Here is a 16,852-nt window from a genome sequence, read left to right as displayed (position 1 = left end):
ACAGATAATATATATTATAGGCGTATGTAACAGTTACAGATAATATATGTTATAGGCGTACGTAACAGTTACAGATAATATATGTTATAGGCGTATGTAACAGTTACAGATAATATATGTTATAGGCGTATGTAACAGTTACAGATAATATATATTATAGGCGTATGTAACAGTTACAGATAATATATGTTATAGGCGTAAGTAACAGTTACAGATAATATATGTTATAGGCGTACGTAACAGTTACAGATAATATATGTTATAGGCGTACGTAACAGTTACAGATAATATATATTATAGGCGTATGTAACAGTTACAGATAATATATATTATAGGCGTATGTAACAGTTACAGATAATATATGTTATAGGCGTATGTAACAGTTACAGATAATATATATTATAGGCTATGTAACAGTACAGATAATATATGTTATAGGCGTATGTAACAGTTACAGATAATATATGTTATTGGCGTATGTAACAGTTACAGATAATATATGTTATAGGCGTATGTAACAGTTACAGATAATATATATTATAGGCGTATGTAACAGTTACAGATAATATATATTATAGGCGTATGTAACAGTTACAGGTAATATATATTATAGGCGTATGTAACAGTTACAGATAATATATGTTATAGGCGTATGTAACAGTTACAGATAATATAGTTATAGGCGTATGTAACAGTTACAGATAATATATATTATAGGGCGTATGTAACAGTTACAGATAATATATGTTATAGGCGTATGTAACAGTTACAGATAATATATGTTATTGGCGTATGTAACAGTTACAGATAATATATGTTATAGGCGATGTAACAGTTACAGATAATATATATTATAGGCGTATGTAACAGTTACAGATAATATATATTATAGGCGTATGTAACAGTTACAGGTAATATATATTATAGGCGTATGTAACAGTTACAGATATATATGTTATAGGCGTATGTAACAGTTACAAGATAATAATGATTATAGGCGTATGTAACAGTTACAGATAATATATGTTATAGGCCGTATGTAACAGTTACAGATAATATATATTATAGGCGTATGTAACAGTTACAGATAATATATTATAGGCGTATGTAACAGTTACAGATAATATATATTATAGGCGTATGTAACAGTTACAGATAATATATATTATAGGCGTATGTAACAGTTACAGGTAATATATATTATAGGCGTATGTAACAGTTACAGATAATATATGTTATAGGCGTATGTAACAGTTACAGGTAATATATATTATAGGCGTATGTAACAGTTACAGATAATATATATTATAGGCGTATGTAACAGTTACAGATAATATATATTATAGGCGTATGTAACAGTTACAGGTAATATATATTATAGGCGTATGTAACAGTTACAGATAATATATGTTATAGGCGTATGTAACAGTTACAGATCTTATACTATATTAGTGAAAGCACTGTATGTTTGTTTGCCTGCCTGCCTGCATGCATGCCTGCCTGCTGGATGTCGGTGTCCCTAGCGGCAATCTCATTGGTCCTTGGCCCGCCCGCCCCCGCACACCTCTCATTGGCCTCACACACTCACACCACCCCCCTTGGCCCGCCCCCCACACCTCTCATTGGCCTGAGGCGGAGTGACGGGCCAAAGGTCCAAAAAAATAAATAACACACACACACACACACACACAACACACACACACACACACACACACACACACACACACACACACACAGCACACCACACACACACACACACACACACACACACACACACACCTCTCTCCCCTCTCCAATCACCTCTTCCCCCTCCCCAGCGGCATCACCTCTTCCCCCTCCCAGCGGCATCACCTCTTCCCCCTCCCCAGCGGCATCACCTCTTCCCCCTCCCCAGCGCCATCACCTCTTCCCCTCCCCAGCGGCATCACCTCTTCCCCCTCCCAGCGGCATCACCTCTTCCCCCTCCCCAGCGGCATCACCTCTTCCCCCTCCCCAGCGGCATCACCTCTCCCCCCTCCCCCCTCCCCAGCGGCATCACCTCTCCCCCTCACCGCTCAAATCACCTCTCCCCGCTCCAAATCACCTCTCCCCCTCCCGCTCCAAATCACCTCGCTTCCCGCAGCTGCCACGCGGCGCGTAAGATGGCGGACCCCCTTCCTCCCTCGCGGCGCCGAGTCAGACGGTGGCGGCGCCCGGAAGTACAGGTAGGTGTCGCTCCCCACCTCCGGGGCCAAACGGAACTGAGAAAGGGCGCATCAACTGAGGTGTGTGTGTGTGTGTGTGTGTGTGTGTGTGTGTGTGTGTGTGTGTGTGTGTGTGTGTGTGTGTGTGTCACTGTCCACTGCCCCCCCCTCCTATCCACTGCCCCCCCCTCCTGTCCACTGCCCCCCCTCCTGTCCACTGCCCCCCCTCCTGTCCACTGCGTCCCCCCCTCCTGTCCCCCCTCCTGTCCACTGCCCCCCCCCTCCTGTCCACTGCCCCCCCCCTCCTGTCCACTGCCCCCCCTCCTGTCCACTGCCCCCCCTCCTGTCCACTGCCCCCCCTCCTGTCCACTGCCCCCCCCCTCCTGTCCACTGCCCCCCCCTCCTGTCCACTGCCCCCCCCCTCCTGTCCACTGCCCCCCCCTCCTGTCACTGCCCCCCCTCCTGTCCACTGCCCCCCCCCTCCTGTCCACTGCCCCCCCCCTCCTGTCCACTGCCCCCTCCCTCCTGTCCACTGCCCCCCCCCTCCTGTCCACTGCCCCCCCCTCCTGTCCACTGCCCCCCCCCTCCTGTCCACTGCCCCCCCCTCCTGTCCACTGCCCCCCCCTCCTGTCCACTGCCCCCCCCTCCTGTCCACTGCCCCCCCCTCCTGTCCACTGCCCCCCCCCTCCTGTCCACTGCCCCCCCCTCCTGTCCACTGCCCCCCCCTCCTGTCACTGCCCCCCCCCCTCCTGTCCACTGCCCCCCCCCTCCTGTCCACTGCCCCCCCCCTCCTGTCCACTGCCCCCCCCCTCCTGTCCACTGCCCCCCCCCTCCTGTCCACTGCCCCCCCCCCTCCTGTCCACTGCCCCCCCCCCTCCTGTCCACTGCCCCCCCCCCTCCTGTCCACTGCCCCCCCCCCCCTCCTGTCCACTGCAGGAAATGCAGGGGGAGGAATCCATGCCTTTGAGGCGCCCCCCCCCTCCCTTTGACGCCCCCCCCCTCCCTTTGACGCCCCCCCCCTCCCTTTGACGCCCCCCCCCTCCCTTTGACGCCCCCCCCCTCCCTTTGACGCCCCCCCCCTCCCTTTGACGCCCCCCCCTCCCTTTGACGCCCCCCCCCTCCCTTTGACGCCCCCCCCCTCCTTTGACGCCCCCCCCCCCTCCCTTTGACGCCCCCCCCTCTCCCTTTGACGCCTCTCCCTTTGACGCCCCCCCCCTCTCCCTTTGACGCCCCCCCCCTCTCCCTTTGACGCCTCTCCCCTCTCCCTTTGACGCCTCTCCCTTTGACGCCCCCCCCCTCCCTTTGACGCCCCCCCCCTCCCTTTGACGCCCCCCCCTCCCTTTGACGCCCCCCCCCCCCTCCCTTTGACGCCCCCCCCCCTCCCTTTGACGCCCCCCCCCTCCCTTTGACGCCCCCCTTCCCTTTGACGCCCCCCCCTCCCTTTGACGCCCCCCCCCTCCCTTTGACGCCCCCCCCTCCCTTTGACGCCCCCCCCTCCTTTGACGCCCCCCCCCCTCCCTTTGACGCCCCCCCCTCCCTTGACGCCCCCCCCCTCCCTTTGACGCCCCCCCCTCCCTTTGACGCCCCCCCCTGTCCACTGCCCCCCCTCCTGTCCCACTGCCCCCCCTCCTGTCCACTGCCCCCCCTCCTTTCCACTGCCCCCCCCTCCTGTCCACTGCCCCCCCCCTCCTGTCCACTGCCCCCCCCCTCCTGTCCACTGCCCCCCCCCTCCTGTCCACTGCCCCCCCCCTCCTGTCCACTGCCCCCCCCATCCTGTCCACTGCAGGAAATGCAGGGGAGGAATCCATGCCTTTGAGGCGCCCCCCCCCTCCCTTTGACGCCCCCCCCCTCCCTTTGACGCCCCCCCCCTCCCTTTGACGCCCCCCCCTCCCTTTGACGCCCCCCCCTCCCTTTGACGCCCCCCCCCCCTCCCTTTGACGCCCCCCCCTCTCCCTTTGACGCCTCTCCCTTTGACGCCCCCCCCTCTCCCTTTGACGCCCCCCCCTCTCCCTTTGACGCCTCTCCCTTTGACGCCCCCCCCCTCCCTTTGACGCCCCCCCCTCCCTTTGACGCCCCCCCCCTCCCTTTGACGCCCCCCCCCTCCCTTTGACGCCCCCCCCCTCCCTTTGACGCCCCCCCCCTCCCTTTGACGCCCCCCCCCTCCCTTTGACGCCCCCCCCTCCCTTTGACGCCCCCCCCTCCCTTTGACGCCCCCCCCCTCCCTTTGACGCCCCCCCCCTCCCTTTGACGCCCCCCCCCCCTCCCTTTGACGCCCCCCCCCCTCCCTTTGACGCCCCCCCCCCTCCCTTTGACGCCCCCCCCCTCCCTTTGACGCCCCCCCCCTCCCTTTGACGCCCCCCCCCCTCCCTTTGACGCCCCCCCCCCTCCCTTTGACGCCCCCCCCCCTCCCTTTGACGCCCCCCCCCCTCCCTTTGACGCCCCCCCCCCTCCCTTTGACGCCCCCCCCCCTCCCTTTGACGCCCCCCCCCCTCCCTTTGACGCCCCCCCCTCCCTTTGACGCCCCCCCTGCCTTTGACGCCCCCCCCTGCCTTTGACGCCCCGCGCGCACACACTGACTGACTGCCGCACGCACGCACGCACACACTGACTGACGCGCACACAAAGCCTGACTGACGCACGCACACACTGACTGAGGCACACACTGACTGTGTGTGCGTCAGTCAGTCTGTGTGTGTTTGTGTTTCTGCCTCAGACTCACTGACGCGCGAGCAAACACACAGTGACTGACGCACACACGCTACATGAAGCTGTAAAGGAGGGAGGGAGGGAGGGGGGGGACTGGATTGATGTGAATGGGGGACAAACAGAGAGAGGGGGGAGGAGAGAGAGGAACGGGAACATTACATCCCGGGCAACGCCGGGTCTCTCAGCTAGTAATATATATTATAGGCGTATGTAACAGTTACAGGTAATATATATTATGGGCGTATGTAACAGTTACAGATAATATATGTTATAGGCGTATGTAACAGTTACAGATAATATATGTTATAGGCGTATGTAACAGTTACAGATAATATATATTATAGGCGTATGTAACAGTTACAGATAATATATATTATAGGCGTATGTAACAGTTACAGATAATATATATTATAGGCGTATGTAATAGTTACAGATAATAATATATATAATAGGCGTATGTAACAGTTACAGATAATATATATTATAGGCGTATGTAACAGTTACAGATAATATATATTATAGGTGTATGTAACAGTGACAGATAATATATATTATAGGCGTATGTAACAGTTACAGATAATATATATTATAGGCGTATGTAACAGTTACAGATAATATATATTATAGGCGTATGTAACAGTTACAGATAATAATATATATAATAGGCGTATGTAACAGTTACAGATAATATATATTATAGGCGTATGTAACAGTTACAGATAATATATATTATAGGTGTATGTAACAGTGACAGATAATATATATTATAGGCGTATGTAACAGTTACAGATAATATATATTATTATATATATATTATATGCGTATGTAACAGTTACAGATAATATATGTTATAGGCGTATGTAACAGTTACAGATAATATGTTATAGGCGTATGTCACAGTTACAGATAATATATATTATTATATATATATTATAGGCGTATGTAACAGTTACAGATAATATATATTATAGGCGTATGTAACAGTTACAGATAATATATATTATTATATATATATTATAGGCGTATGTAACAGTTACAGATAATATATGTTATAGGCGTATGTAACAGTTACAGATAATATATATTATAGGCGTATGTAACAGTTACAGATAATATATGTTATAGGCGTATGTAACAGTTACAGATAATATGTTATAGGCGTATGTCACAGTTACAGATAATATATATTATAGGCGTATGTAACAGTTACAGATAATATATATTATAGGCGTATGTAACAGTTACAGATAATATATATTATAGGCGTATGTAACAGTTACAGATAATATATATTATAGGCGTATGTAACAGTTACAGATAATATATATTATAGGCGTATGTAACAGTTACAGATAATATATGTTATAGGCGTATGTAACAGTTACAGATAATATATGTTATAGGCGTATGTAACAGTTACAGATAATATATATTATAGGCGTATGTAACAGTTACAGATAATATATATTATAGGCGTATGTAACAGTTACAGATAATATATGTTATAGGCGTATGTAACAGTTACAGACCAGATTAAAATGTGAGACAGCTTTAGTTATGAAAGAACTTAGCCTGGTGGCGGCTGTGAGAGTCTCCGGCAGACTGTTCCAGTTTTGGGGCGCACGGTAAGAGAAGGGGGAGCGGCCGGATACTTTGTTGAACCTTGGGACCATGTTGGAGTCAGATCTCCGGCGATACGTGCTGCGTGTGGTAGGGGTGAGGAACTTGTGCAGATAGCCGGGTCCAGCAGCTTGCCCAGAAACTATTAGAATGCGAGACAGGAAAAAATGTACCTCGCAACCTGGACTCCAGAGATAGTTCTTGGAGCGTTTCACGGTGACGTGTGCCGGAGTTTACATTGTACAACAAACATCTGTACCATATACTGTATATTTACATCAGCACAAGGGACTTTCCGCAGGGAAAACTGCACTTAGAGGCTCAAGTAACTGCTATGAAACTGCCAAGGACAGAGAGTCCAAGATCTCACCACCGCACAGCCCTTAGCGGGGGCAGATTTTGGCTGGGCCAGTTGAAGAGTCCTGCTATAGTCTCACCTTACACAGTTAGTTAAGGGACATTGGGTGAAGGTAATGATTGACTTGCACCCTTGCTGTGTCAGTAGTGTGACTGCAACGTCGTGACACGGACCTGTTATTATATTGTCGCCGGTGGCTGTGTGTCCCTAGGAAGGAGGAAGCCCGCCTGTGTGAAGGTTGGAACTCTGAGCGTTGGTGCAAGGTGACCGTTGGGTTGATCAGTAACCTTGCAGAGAGGGCAGGGCGGTTATTAAAGCCAGTCACACTTCACGTAGCCGCAGGGGTTAGCCTGACTTCTCTGAATATTCACGACAGAACACTTTGTATGTCCCACACTCCCAGCAGCCATTTGTAGTTTAGCCTTTGGCTCAGACTTTGGAAAGCTAGGAAACATACTTTAAAGCTGCAGTCCCTTATAGGATCAAAGTGTACTAATGGCAGTGACATGGTTAAGGGATCAGTCTCTCCTAGGGGCAAAGTGTACTAATGGCAGTGACATGGTTAAGGGGTCAGTCTCTCCTAGGGGCAAAGTGTGCTAATGGCAGTGACATGGTTAAGGGGTCAGTCCCTCCTAGGGGCAAAGTGTACTAATGGCAGTGACATGGTTAAGGGGTCAGTCTCTCCTATGGGCAAAGTGTACTAATGGCAGTGACATGGTTAAGGGGTCAGTCCCTTATAGGAGCAAAGTGTACTTATGGCAGTGACGTGGTTAAGGGGTCAGTCCCTCCTAGGGGCAAAGTGTACTAATGGCAGTGACATGGTTAAGGGGTCAGTCCCTCCTAGGGGCAAAGTGTACTAATGGCAGTGACATGGTTAAGGGGTCAGTCCCTCCTGGGGCAAAGTGTACTAATGGCAGTGACATGGTTAAGGGGTCAGTCTCTCCTAGGGGCAAAGTGTACTAATGGCAGTGACATGGTTAAGGGGTCAGTCTCTCCTAGGGCCAAAGTGTACTAATGGCAGTGACGTGGTTAATGGGTCAGTCTCTCCTAGGGGCAAAGTGTACTAATGGCAGTGACATGGTTAAGGGGTCAGTCCCTCCTACGAGCCGCCTAAGCAACTAGTATGAAATGAGCAGGGGTAGAGGGTCCAAGGATCACATCAAGGTCCCACCTTCGGGCGCCAATTACACAGCCCGGGGTTAGGCTGATCCAATACATCCTTGGTCAAGGTGACCTTCAAAACTTGACTGATGTTCAGTGTGGGATGAGCCCCCCAGCGTGGCAACCGCGCAGAATAACTGTGGGGAGGCGTCTCAGCCCCACGGTCATCGTTTCTGGTCTCGTAGTAACACGAGGTCTCTCATTGCAGCGCGGCCGGCGGAGAAATCTTCAACCAGTGCGTGGCGGACCGAGATGAAGCGTTCACGGAGAAAGACGTCACCAGGCTGATCCGCCAGATCCTGCAAGGGGTGTTGTACCTGCACAGAAGCAACGTGGTACACCTGGACTTAAAGGTAAGGACTTTCCCAAGGTCACACGGAGAGGTGACGTTGGGATTCGCATTGGGTTCAAACCGCTTCTTGCCACCAAGCTACCGCTTCAGTATATTTCAATCCACATTGACTTCCCTGCCCGGGGATTGAACCTCCGGCTGCTGAATCCTCACCTCTAAGCCTCCCCTGTCGTGATATTTTCTTTGTGGGGGGGGGGAGGGGAAAACATGTAGGCCCATATTTACTAACAAGTCTTCAGCCATACGTAGGGTGACCTGACGTCCAGGCGTAGCCGGGGCAGTCCCGGTGTCCCTGAAATGTAGCCAGGTGTGTCCCCGTTTTCATTCGGCAAGCACGGCCAGCAAGTGCCGTTCACGTATGAGCGGGGTCGGTGCTTGCCGGGGGCCCTCGCCGTTGACGCACGTGCAACGTTGGTCGCGGGAAAAATATGGTCACCCCTTAGCCATAAGACTTCTTCTGGAGACGGAAGACATCTTACATCTCAATGACTAGAAAAGGCTGTAGAGTCTTCCAGTTCCGGACATATCGGGTTAAAGCAACAATGGACCCTAACTAAGCCCCCCCCTTATTTACAGGGTTGAAACCGGGGGGGCTCCACCAGAGCTCAACCTCACTAGTTTCAGCTTCAGGGACCCCTTCCTCCCCCCCCCCCCCTGGTTTCCGAGATACTGAGGAAGTTACCGGTATTACTTCATGGTTTGTACAGGGGATTGGAAATGGCCATTCAATTGGGAGCCATAACCAAGGGTGAAGCTGCTTCCGATTAGCCCGAGAGATTCGGCAGCCATTTTGTTTCCCCGGGAGGGAGATTTAAACCCGGGAACTTCGCCCGGGAGTATCTCGGGAACCAGGGAGATATCTAACCAACAACAAACTCGGCACTACGTTAGGAATCGCAGCCAACGCGGTATCGCGGTATAGAGGTGCGTATGGAAACATCATCTTCTTTTCTGGACTCTGTTGCAGCCACAGAATATCCTGCTCACCAGCAGCAGTCCCCTCGGCGATATCCGCATCGTTGACTTCGGACTGTCCCGGCAGGTTGATGGCATTAAGGAGGTGCGAGAGATTCTGGGGACGCCGGAGTATGTCGGTAAGTGTCGGAGCGGTCCGAGGACATGTGCGGCGCAGGTGGGGAGGAGCAGATCTACTAGTGTGCTAATGGCAGTGACATGGTTAAGGGATCAGTCTCTCCTAGGGGCAAAGTGTGCTAATGGCAGTGACATGGTTAAGGGGTCAGTCCCTCCTAGGGGCAAAGTGTACTAATGGCAGTGACATGGTTAAGGGGTCAGTCCCTCCTAGGGGCAAAGTGTGCTAATGGCAGTGACATGGTTAAGGGGTCAGTCCCTCCTAGGGGCAAAGTGTACTAATGGCAGTGACATGGTTAAGGGGTCAGTCCCTCCTAGGGGCAAAGTGTGCTAATGGCAGTGACAGGGTTAAGGGGTCAGTCTCTCCTAGGGGCAAAGTGTACTAATGAAGGTGACAGGGTTAAGGGGTCAGTCTCTCCTAGGGGCAAAGTGTACTAATGGCAGTGACATGGTTAAGGGGTCAGTCCCTCCTAGGGGCAAAGTGTACTAATGGCAGTGACATGGTTAAGGGGTCAGTCCCTCCTAGGGGCAAAGTGTGCTAATGGCAGTGACATGGTTAAGGGGTCAGTCCCTCCTAGGGGCAAAGTGTACTAATGGCAGTGACATGGTTAAGGGGTCAGTCTCTCCTAGGGGCAAAGTGTACTAATGGCAGTGACATGGTTAAGGGGTCAGTCTCTCCTAGGGGAAAAGTGTACTAATGGCAGTGACATGGTTAAGGGGTCAGTCTCTCCTAGGGGCAAAGTGTGCTAATGGCAGTGACATGGTTAAGGGGTCAGTCACTCCTAGGGGCAAAGTGTGCTAATGGCAGTGACATGGTTAAGGGGTCAGTCTCTCCTAGGGGCAAAGTGTACTAATGGCAGTGACATGGTTAAGGGGTCAGTCACTCCTAGGGGCAAAGTGTGCTAATGGCAGTGACATGGTTAAGGGGTCAGTCTCTCCTAGGGGCAAAGTGTGCTAATGGCAGTGACATGGTTAAGGGGTCAGTCTCTCCTAGGGGCAAAGTGTACTAATGGCAGTGACATGGTTAAGGGGTCAGTCCCTCCTAGGGGCAAAGTGTAATAATAGCAGTGACATGGTTAAGGGGTCAGTCCCTCCGAAGTGTACTAATGGCAGTGACATGGTTAAGGGGTCAGTCTCTCCTCGGGCAAAGTGTACTAATGGCAGTAACAGGGTTAAAGCTTCTGTTTACCATGTAAATGTATAAAGTTAAAAAAAAAAGTTATTTTACTACACTGAAACTAGTCCGTTTTTTTTTTTTTTTTTAAAGGTGTGAATCAGCGACCTTTAACCCTATTATACATGTCCCTGTCCTGAGTTCCCCTTCTTCCTAGGAGGGACCGACCCCTTTGACCAGCAATGTATAACATACTGTACAGGCAGAATAAAAGAAGACGGTCTCCAACCGTTTTTCATTCACGATTGACCTAAAAATCCTGTATTTTATTGATTTTTTTAGCACCCGAGGTGCTGAGCTACGAGCCGATCAGTACTGCAACAGACATGTGGTAAGTTCGATTGGTCCCAACACTGCATCAAATTTGACACCAGTATTGTTATGACGCCCCCATCGATGTGTTTCAGAAATGTAACATCCACTTACTACCACCTTGTGTCCACCCCTGCTAGAAGAATGTCGAATGTGTGTTTGCATGAACTAAGTTGCGTTTTGGTGGTTGGACGTGCATGGGTGTGGCGTTGGCTGGTAGAAACTTTAGCAGCCCGATACATAGCTGGGGTGGTGGCTAAAACACTAAGGGTATTCAAGGTGCTTGGGATAGACGTACGGTTATCCTAAATATTAACGGATGCCGTGGATCAGGTGGGATCTGAGGTTCTAGAGCAGATGGCAACATAAGCCGACACGGTGGGCCAGCTGGTTCTTCTCCACCGTCCAACCCTGTGTTTCCGTGTTATGCAATCTCCGTTGACCTCGCTCCGTGTGGTGTTCCAGGAGCGTCGGGGTGCTGACATACGTCATGCTTACCGGAGAGTCACCGTTCCTGGGAGACACCAAGCAGGAGACCTTCCTGAACATCTCTCAAGTGAATGTCCAGTACTCGCAGGAGGAGTTTGAGGGCATCACTGAGCTGGCGGTGGACTTCATCAAGGCTCTGCTGATTAAGAACCCCAGGTAATGAGCCGCGAGAAGCACAAGTCGGGGGGCAGTGGGCGGAGAAGTCTCTGTTGGACCTGAAATGGCCAAAGACATACGTAGAAACGTCCAATTTTAGATATAATGGGTACTTGGGGCAGCCTTTGGGTTAAGGCCAAATCTTTTCAATGGGATAATCCTCTTACATCATAGACTCCAAGGGGATCCCCCTCTTTTATCACCCGTCTACACACGTCAGTTACCCCTATAGACTTCGACAGTACGCTCCTCTCAGACATATCACCAGTTCCTATAGATTTGTGCAGGAGAGGTTTACGGTGCACAGACATCACTAGTCCCTAATGTCCCTAACGGGATCACTCTCAAACACATCACTAGTCCCTATAGATTTCAACGGAAGCCCTTTCTCAGACACATCACTAACCCCCACAGACTTTAACAAGGTCACCCTCTTACAGACATCACTAGTCCCCATATACTTTAAAGGGATCCCCCTCTTGCACACATCACTAATCCCCATAGACTCAACGGGACCCCTTCTTCCACACATCATTAGTCTTGGTGGACTTCAACAGGACCCCCTCTTCCACACATCACTAGTCTCGATGAACCTCAACAGGACCCCCTCTTCCACACATCACTAGTCCCCATAGACTCAACGGAACCCCTCTTCCACACATCAATTCCCCATGGACCTCAATGGGATCCCCCTCTTCCATGCCAATATTCCCCATAGACCTCATCGGGATCCCCCTCTTCCACACATCACTAGTACCCATAGACTTCAAGTGGATCACCCTCCTATCCGCATCAGTCGTTCCCGTACAGTTCAATGGTGGTAATATCTATCCCAAGCTCCAACGAATGTATCATATGACATGGCCAATGAAGGATGGCTGCCTCCCGTGACGAGTGTAGCCTGTCTAAGAAAGCATCGATGCTAATGATTGAGGAATGATTGTGGGCTGTGTTTTCTATAAACTAATTTCACCTCCCGTGCCGTTTGCAGGAAAAGGGCAAGAGCAGACCAATGTCTGAAGCACCCGTGGCTTTCGTCCTGTCCAGAGTCCGAGTCTTCGAAAGACATGACATTCGAGCAGAAGGAAAGCGAACTAAAGACCCCCATTGTGGCCGAGGAATTAGTTCTGTTGGCCTCCTACACTGTGCACTGCCCGTGCCGGCAACTGGAGAGCCGGGAAAACATAGAGACTGAACTCAAGGCCGTGAGGAACCAGTTTAGTGCTCTGCAGGAGATCCAGCCCGAGGTTGTGTGTTAACAGCTGTGTGTAACCTCACAGATTCAACCAAAGCTGGTCCAGAGTCGGACATGGCTGAGCTGAGAGATCCATGCCCTATTCTTGAAGAACCAGAGTATTTGCCAAGTGCCTGTCATGTCAGGACTGTGACGGGTTGCTTCAAGTTTTCGGGCCTAGTTGCCCGTGGTACATTTTTGAAGCCTAAACTTTGGCCCCCTTCAAGGTTTCGGGCCTAGTTGCCTGTGGAATGTTTTTGAAGCCTAAACTGTGGCCTGCTTAGGGTTTTCGGGCCTACTTGCTGTGGAATGCCTTTGAAGCCTAAACTTTAGCCTCTTCAAGGTTTCTGACTTAGCTGCCTGTGGAATGTTTTTGAAGCCTAAACTGTGGCCCCTTCAGAGTTGTGGGGCCTACTTGCCTGTGGACCGCTTTTGAAGTCTCAACTTAGGTTCCTTAATTGTGGCATAGTTGACTTAAGAGCATTTTTGAAGTCTAACCTTAGGTTATTGCCGTCCTAGTCGCCAAGGGAGCATTTTAAAGCCTTAATCTAGATGCTTCACTCCGGCCTAGTCACCAAGGGAGCATCTTAAAGCCTAAATCTAGAGTCTTCACTCCGGCCTAGACACCTGACCAAGGGAGCATTTTAAAGCCTAAATCTAGAGGCTTCACTCCGGCCTAGTCACCAAGGGAGCATTTTGGAGCCTAAATGTGCAGGGCTCACTCCGTTCTTGTCGCCAAAAGGGAGCATTTTGCAGCCAAAATCTAGAGGCCTCCGTACACCCTAGGTTTAAGGACACGTAAACGATATGGACAAGGTGTTCTTAATTGCACTTGGGACAGGTTCTGTGCACCGTAAACCTCTAGGACTATGTTTATCCTCCCCAAAAAGGATCACTTTGGGGGATTAGGAGGTGTGTAATTAAATTGTAGAGTCCGTGGCCGATTACTGCATGTATTAAAACGATGTTATTATTCAATATCAATATGTAAAGAAGAAATATAAAATGTAATTTTCACTTTTTTCCCTGAAGCGTTGGTTGTCCAGGAAAGACACGTACATTGCGATGGTACAAACAGTCGCATTTTTTTTAACCCCTTCCCGTTCGCACATGGGCGATGGGTACTTGCTGAAAAATATAGTCCAGAGCCCAGAACCAACCACACAGGTGGGCCCTGGAGAACCACAAAGGTGGGCCCAGGGCCATCCAACAACACAGGTGGGCCCTGGACAACCACACAGGTGGACCTTGGGCCACCCAACCACACAGGTGGACCTTGGGCCACCCAACCACACAGGTGGGCCCTGGACAACCAACCATAAAGGTGGACCCTGGGCCACCCAACCACACAAAAGGTGGGCCCTAACCACCCAACCACAAAGGTGGGCCCATTCAGCCAACAGCCCCTGCTCCCCCCACCGCCCCCCCAAATCCGTCCCCTCCGCGCTTCTCAGGTCAAAATCCGGCAAGATCAAAACTTGAGACCTGGGCCCAAGAAAACCTGTTGGCGGGAGTCGGGGCACACGCCCGACAAATCGTTAATCTGGGGGGGGTCAAAGAGGTTCTGCCCCTCCCCCATTTACAATCCTTCTGACGGTGATCATCATCATCATCATCATCCCCCTAATGAGCCATCGCAGGGGTGGCCGAAGTCGGGGCGGCCATCTTTGACATCAGAGGCGAACAACAGATTGGACCATAGTTATTTATTCTGTCTTGCGACCTCGTGGCTCATGTGTTTCTGCAAATCGCCCTAGGAATTCCACCCACCCCCTCCCCTTATATACAAGAAAGGCAGAACACCACCAATGGACTGGAGACCTTCTCCAGAACGTGCTGTTACTGTGTAGATCATGGAGTATTTTATATTTTTGTGTGTGTGTTATTGTGTCAAATGCAGTTTAGGAGGTTATGTTGTTACTGTTGATTTTGTAAAAAAATTTTTTGGGGGGGGTGTTAAATAAAGACTTCTATATATTTAGATATCTCCAGTTTCCTTGGTCCTTGCAGTAGTATGAGAGGGCAGGTGGGAGAAGGAGAGGAAATGGGGAGGAGAGAGGAGATGGAGGGGGAAGGGGAAGAGAGGAGATGGAGGGAGGAAGGGGAAGAGAGGAGAGGGAGGAAGGGGAAGAGAGGAGATGGAGGGAGGAAGGGGAAGAGAGGAGATGGAGGGAGGAAGGGAAGAGATGGAGGGGGGAGACAGTAGATGGAGGGGTGAGAATGGAGGGAGGAGATGGAAAGGGGGAGGGAGTTGATGATGGAGGGGGAGGAGATGATGGAGGGGAGGGATAGGAGAAGGGAGGGAGAGCATGAAAGAGAAGGATAGAGAAAGAATGTAAGAGAGATAAGGAGGGAGAGAAAGAAGGAGGGAGAGGGGGAGAAGTAAGATAGCGAGAAGGTGGGAAAGAGAAAGGAGGGGAGAAAGAGGAGAGGGGGCGGGAAATAAAGAGAGAACATGAGGGGAAAAGAGCGTAAGAAGGAGGGAGAAAGTGTGAGAGGAAGCAAGAGAGAGCGAGAGGAGGAAGTGAGAGTGAGAGGAGGAAGTGAGAGAGGAAGTAAGAGAAAGCGAGACGGTACATGGGGGGGGGAAGCAGGGAGATTGTGAGGGAAGAGGCACTTTGCTGGTTATAGGCTGAGGGGTATCACAGAGCAGGCCTGGGAATAATCCATGCAACAAAAGACAAAGATACCCAACGCTACGTCCAACGTGACAGAAAATACACACTGTAGTAAAATACTTCGATGTTAGTATTCTCACGAGTAAGGGTCATTGAGTGAAACCCTTTGGCCAAAGCGTTATAAGCCTGCAAGCCACGGCCAGTATGCAGGTAATGTCGTGACGTGGCTGCAGTCTAATAACGCTTTTGGCCAAAGGGTTGAAGTAAATGACCCTTACTCGTGAGAATACTAATTGAAGTATTTAACTGTGTATTTTGTCACATTGGATGTAGCATTGAGTATTTTTGTCTTTTGTTGTATACATTTGGTCACACTCAGCAGCACTCCTGTTGACACACACACACACACACACACACACACACACACACACACACACACACACACACACACACAATGTGGTGGGTGCTGGGGGTTAGAGCTGGTCGGGATTGTGTCGCTCATGGAATAGCCCCGCACACACTCCTTGGTGGTATACGGTAAGCAGGCGTGACGCGGTGCTGTTTAGGGATTGGCCCGCCCAGCTCCTGTGCACCCTGGGAGGGAACCAGCTTATTAGCGTTGGCACAGCCGGGTGACTTCTTCCTGTGTACGGTACATGCCCGGGGGGGGGGGGGGGGGCACGAGGATAATTGCAGCTGTCACTGGGTTATAAATTGTGTGGGGCGCACAGGGAGCCTCCCTGCTGGTTCCTGGGAGGTGTAGAACATTTTGGGATGTCTCCTTCCAGTTAAACAAGAATTACAGTACAGTCCCAGCCTGAAGGGGAATATTTCTCTCACCACTGGGCTGGCCCGCCTCTCTCCCAGAATTAATCCTAATTATCTCTTCCACTTAATGCACTTCCACTGTGTGTGTTACACTAATACACTTACTGCTATTACTGTGTGTTACACGAATGCACTTACTGCTATTACTGTGTGTGTTACACTAATGCACTTACTGCTATCACTGTGTGTGTTACACTAATACACTTACACTTACTGCTATCACTGTGTGTGTTACACTAATACACTTACTGCTATTACTGTGTGTGTTACACTAATACACTTACACTTACTGGTATCATTGTGTGTGTTACACTAATACACTTACTGCTATTACTGTGTGTGTTACATTAATACACTTACTGATATTACTGTGTGTGTTACACTAATACACTTACTGCTATTACTGTGTGTGTTACACTAATACACTTACACTTACTGGTATCACTGTGTGTGTTACACTAATACACTTACTGCTATTACTGTGTGTGTTACACTAATACACTTTCTGCTATTACTGTGTGTGTTACACTAATACACTTACACTTACTGGTATCACTGTGTGTGTTACACTA

At 50.2% G+C, this 16,852-nt stretch overlaps 1 protein-coding gene across 2 annotated transcripts in view; it reads left to right on the top strand.

Moving 5' to 3' along the window:
* Positions 1-14,815, top strand: part of LOC142475009 (serine/threonine-protein kinase 17A-like) — a 70,190-nt gene extending 55,375 nt beyond the window's left edge. For both annotated transcript variants that reach the window (XM_075581106.1, XM_075581105.1), the window contains 5 exons: positions 8,237-8,381; positions 9,348-9,474; positions 10,926-10,974; positions 11,421-11,600; positions 12,592-14,815. In XM_075581106.1, coding sequence (XP_075437221.1) covers positions 8,237-8,381; positions 9,348-9,474; positions 10,926-10,974; positions 11,421-11,600; positions 12,592-12,859 — 769 coding nt within the window. In that variant the 3' untranslated portion in view covers positions 12,860-14,815. The remainder of the gene's footprint in view (positions 1-8,236; positions 8,382-9,347; positions 9,475-10,925; positions 10,975-11,420; positions 11,601-12,591) is intronic.
* Positions 14,816-16,852: the final 2,037 nt, after the last annotated feature.

Source organism: Ascaphus truei, unplaced genomic scaffold (assembly GCF_040206685.1).
Source record: "Ascaphus truei isolate aAscTru1 unplaced genomic scaffold, aAscTru1.hap1 HAP1_SCAFFOLD_1052, whole genome shotgun sequence".
In the NCBI taxonomy this organism is placed as follows: Eukaryota; Metazoa; Chordata; class Amphibia; order Anura; family Ascaphidae; genus Ascaphus; species Ascaphus truei.
This window is presented reverse-complemented; position numbering and strand designations above follow the sequence as displayed.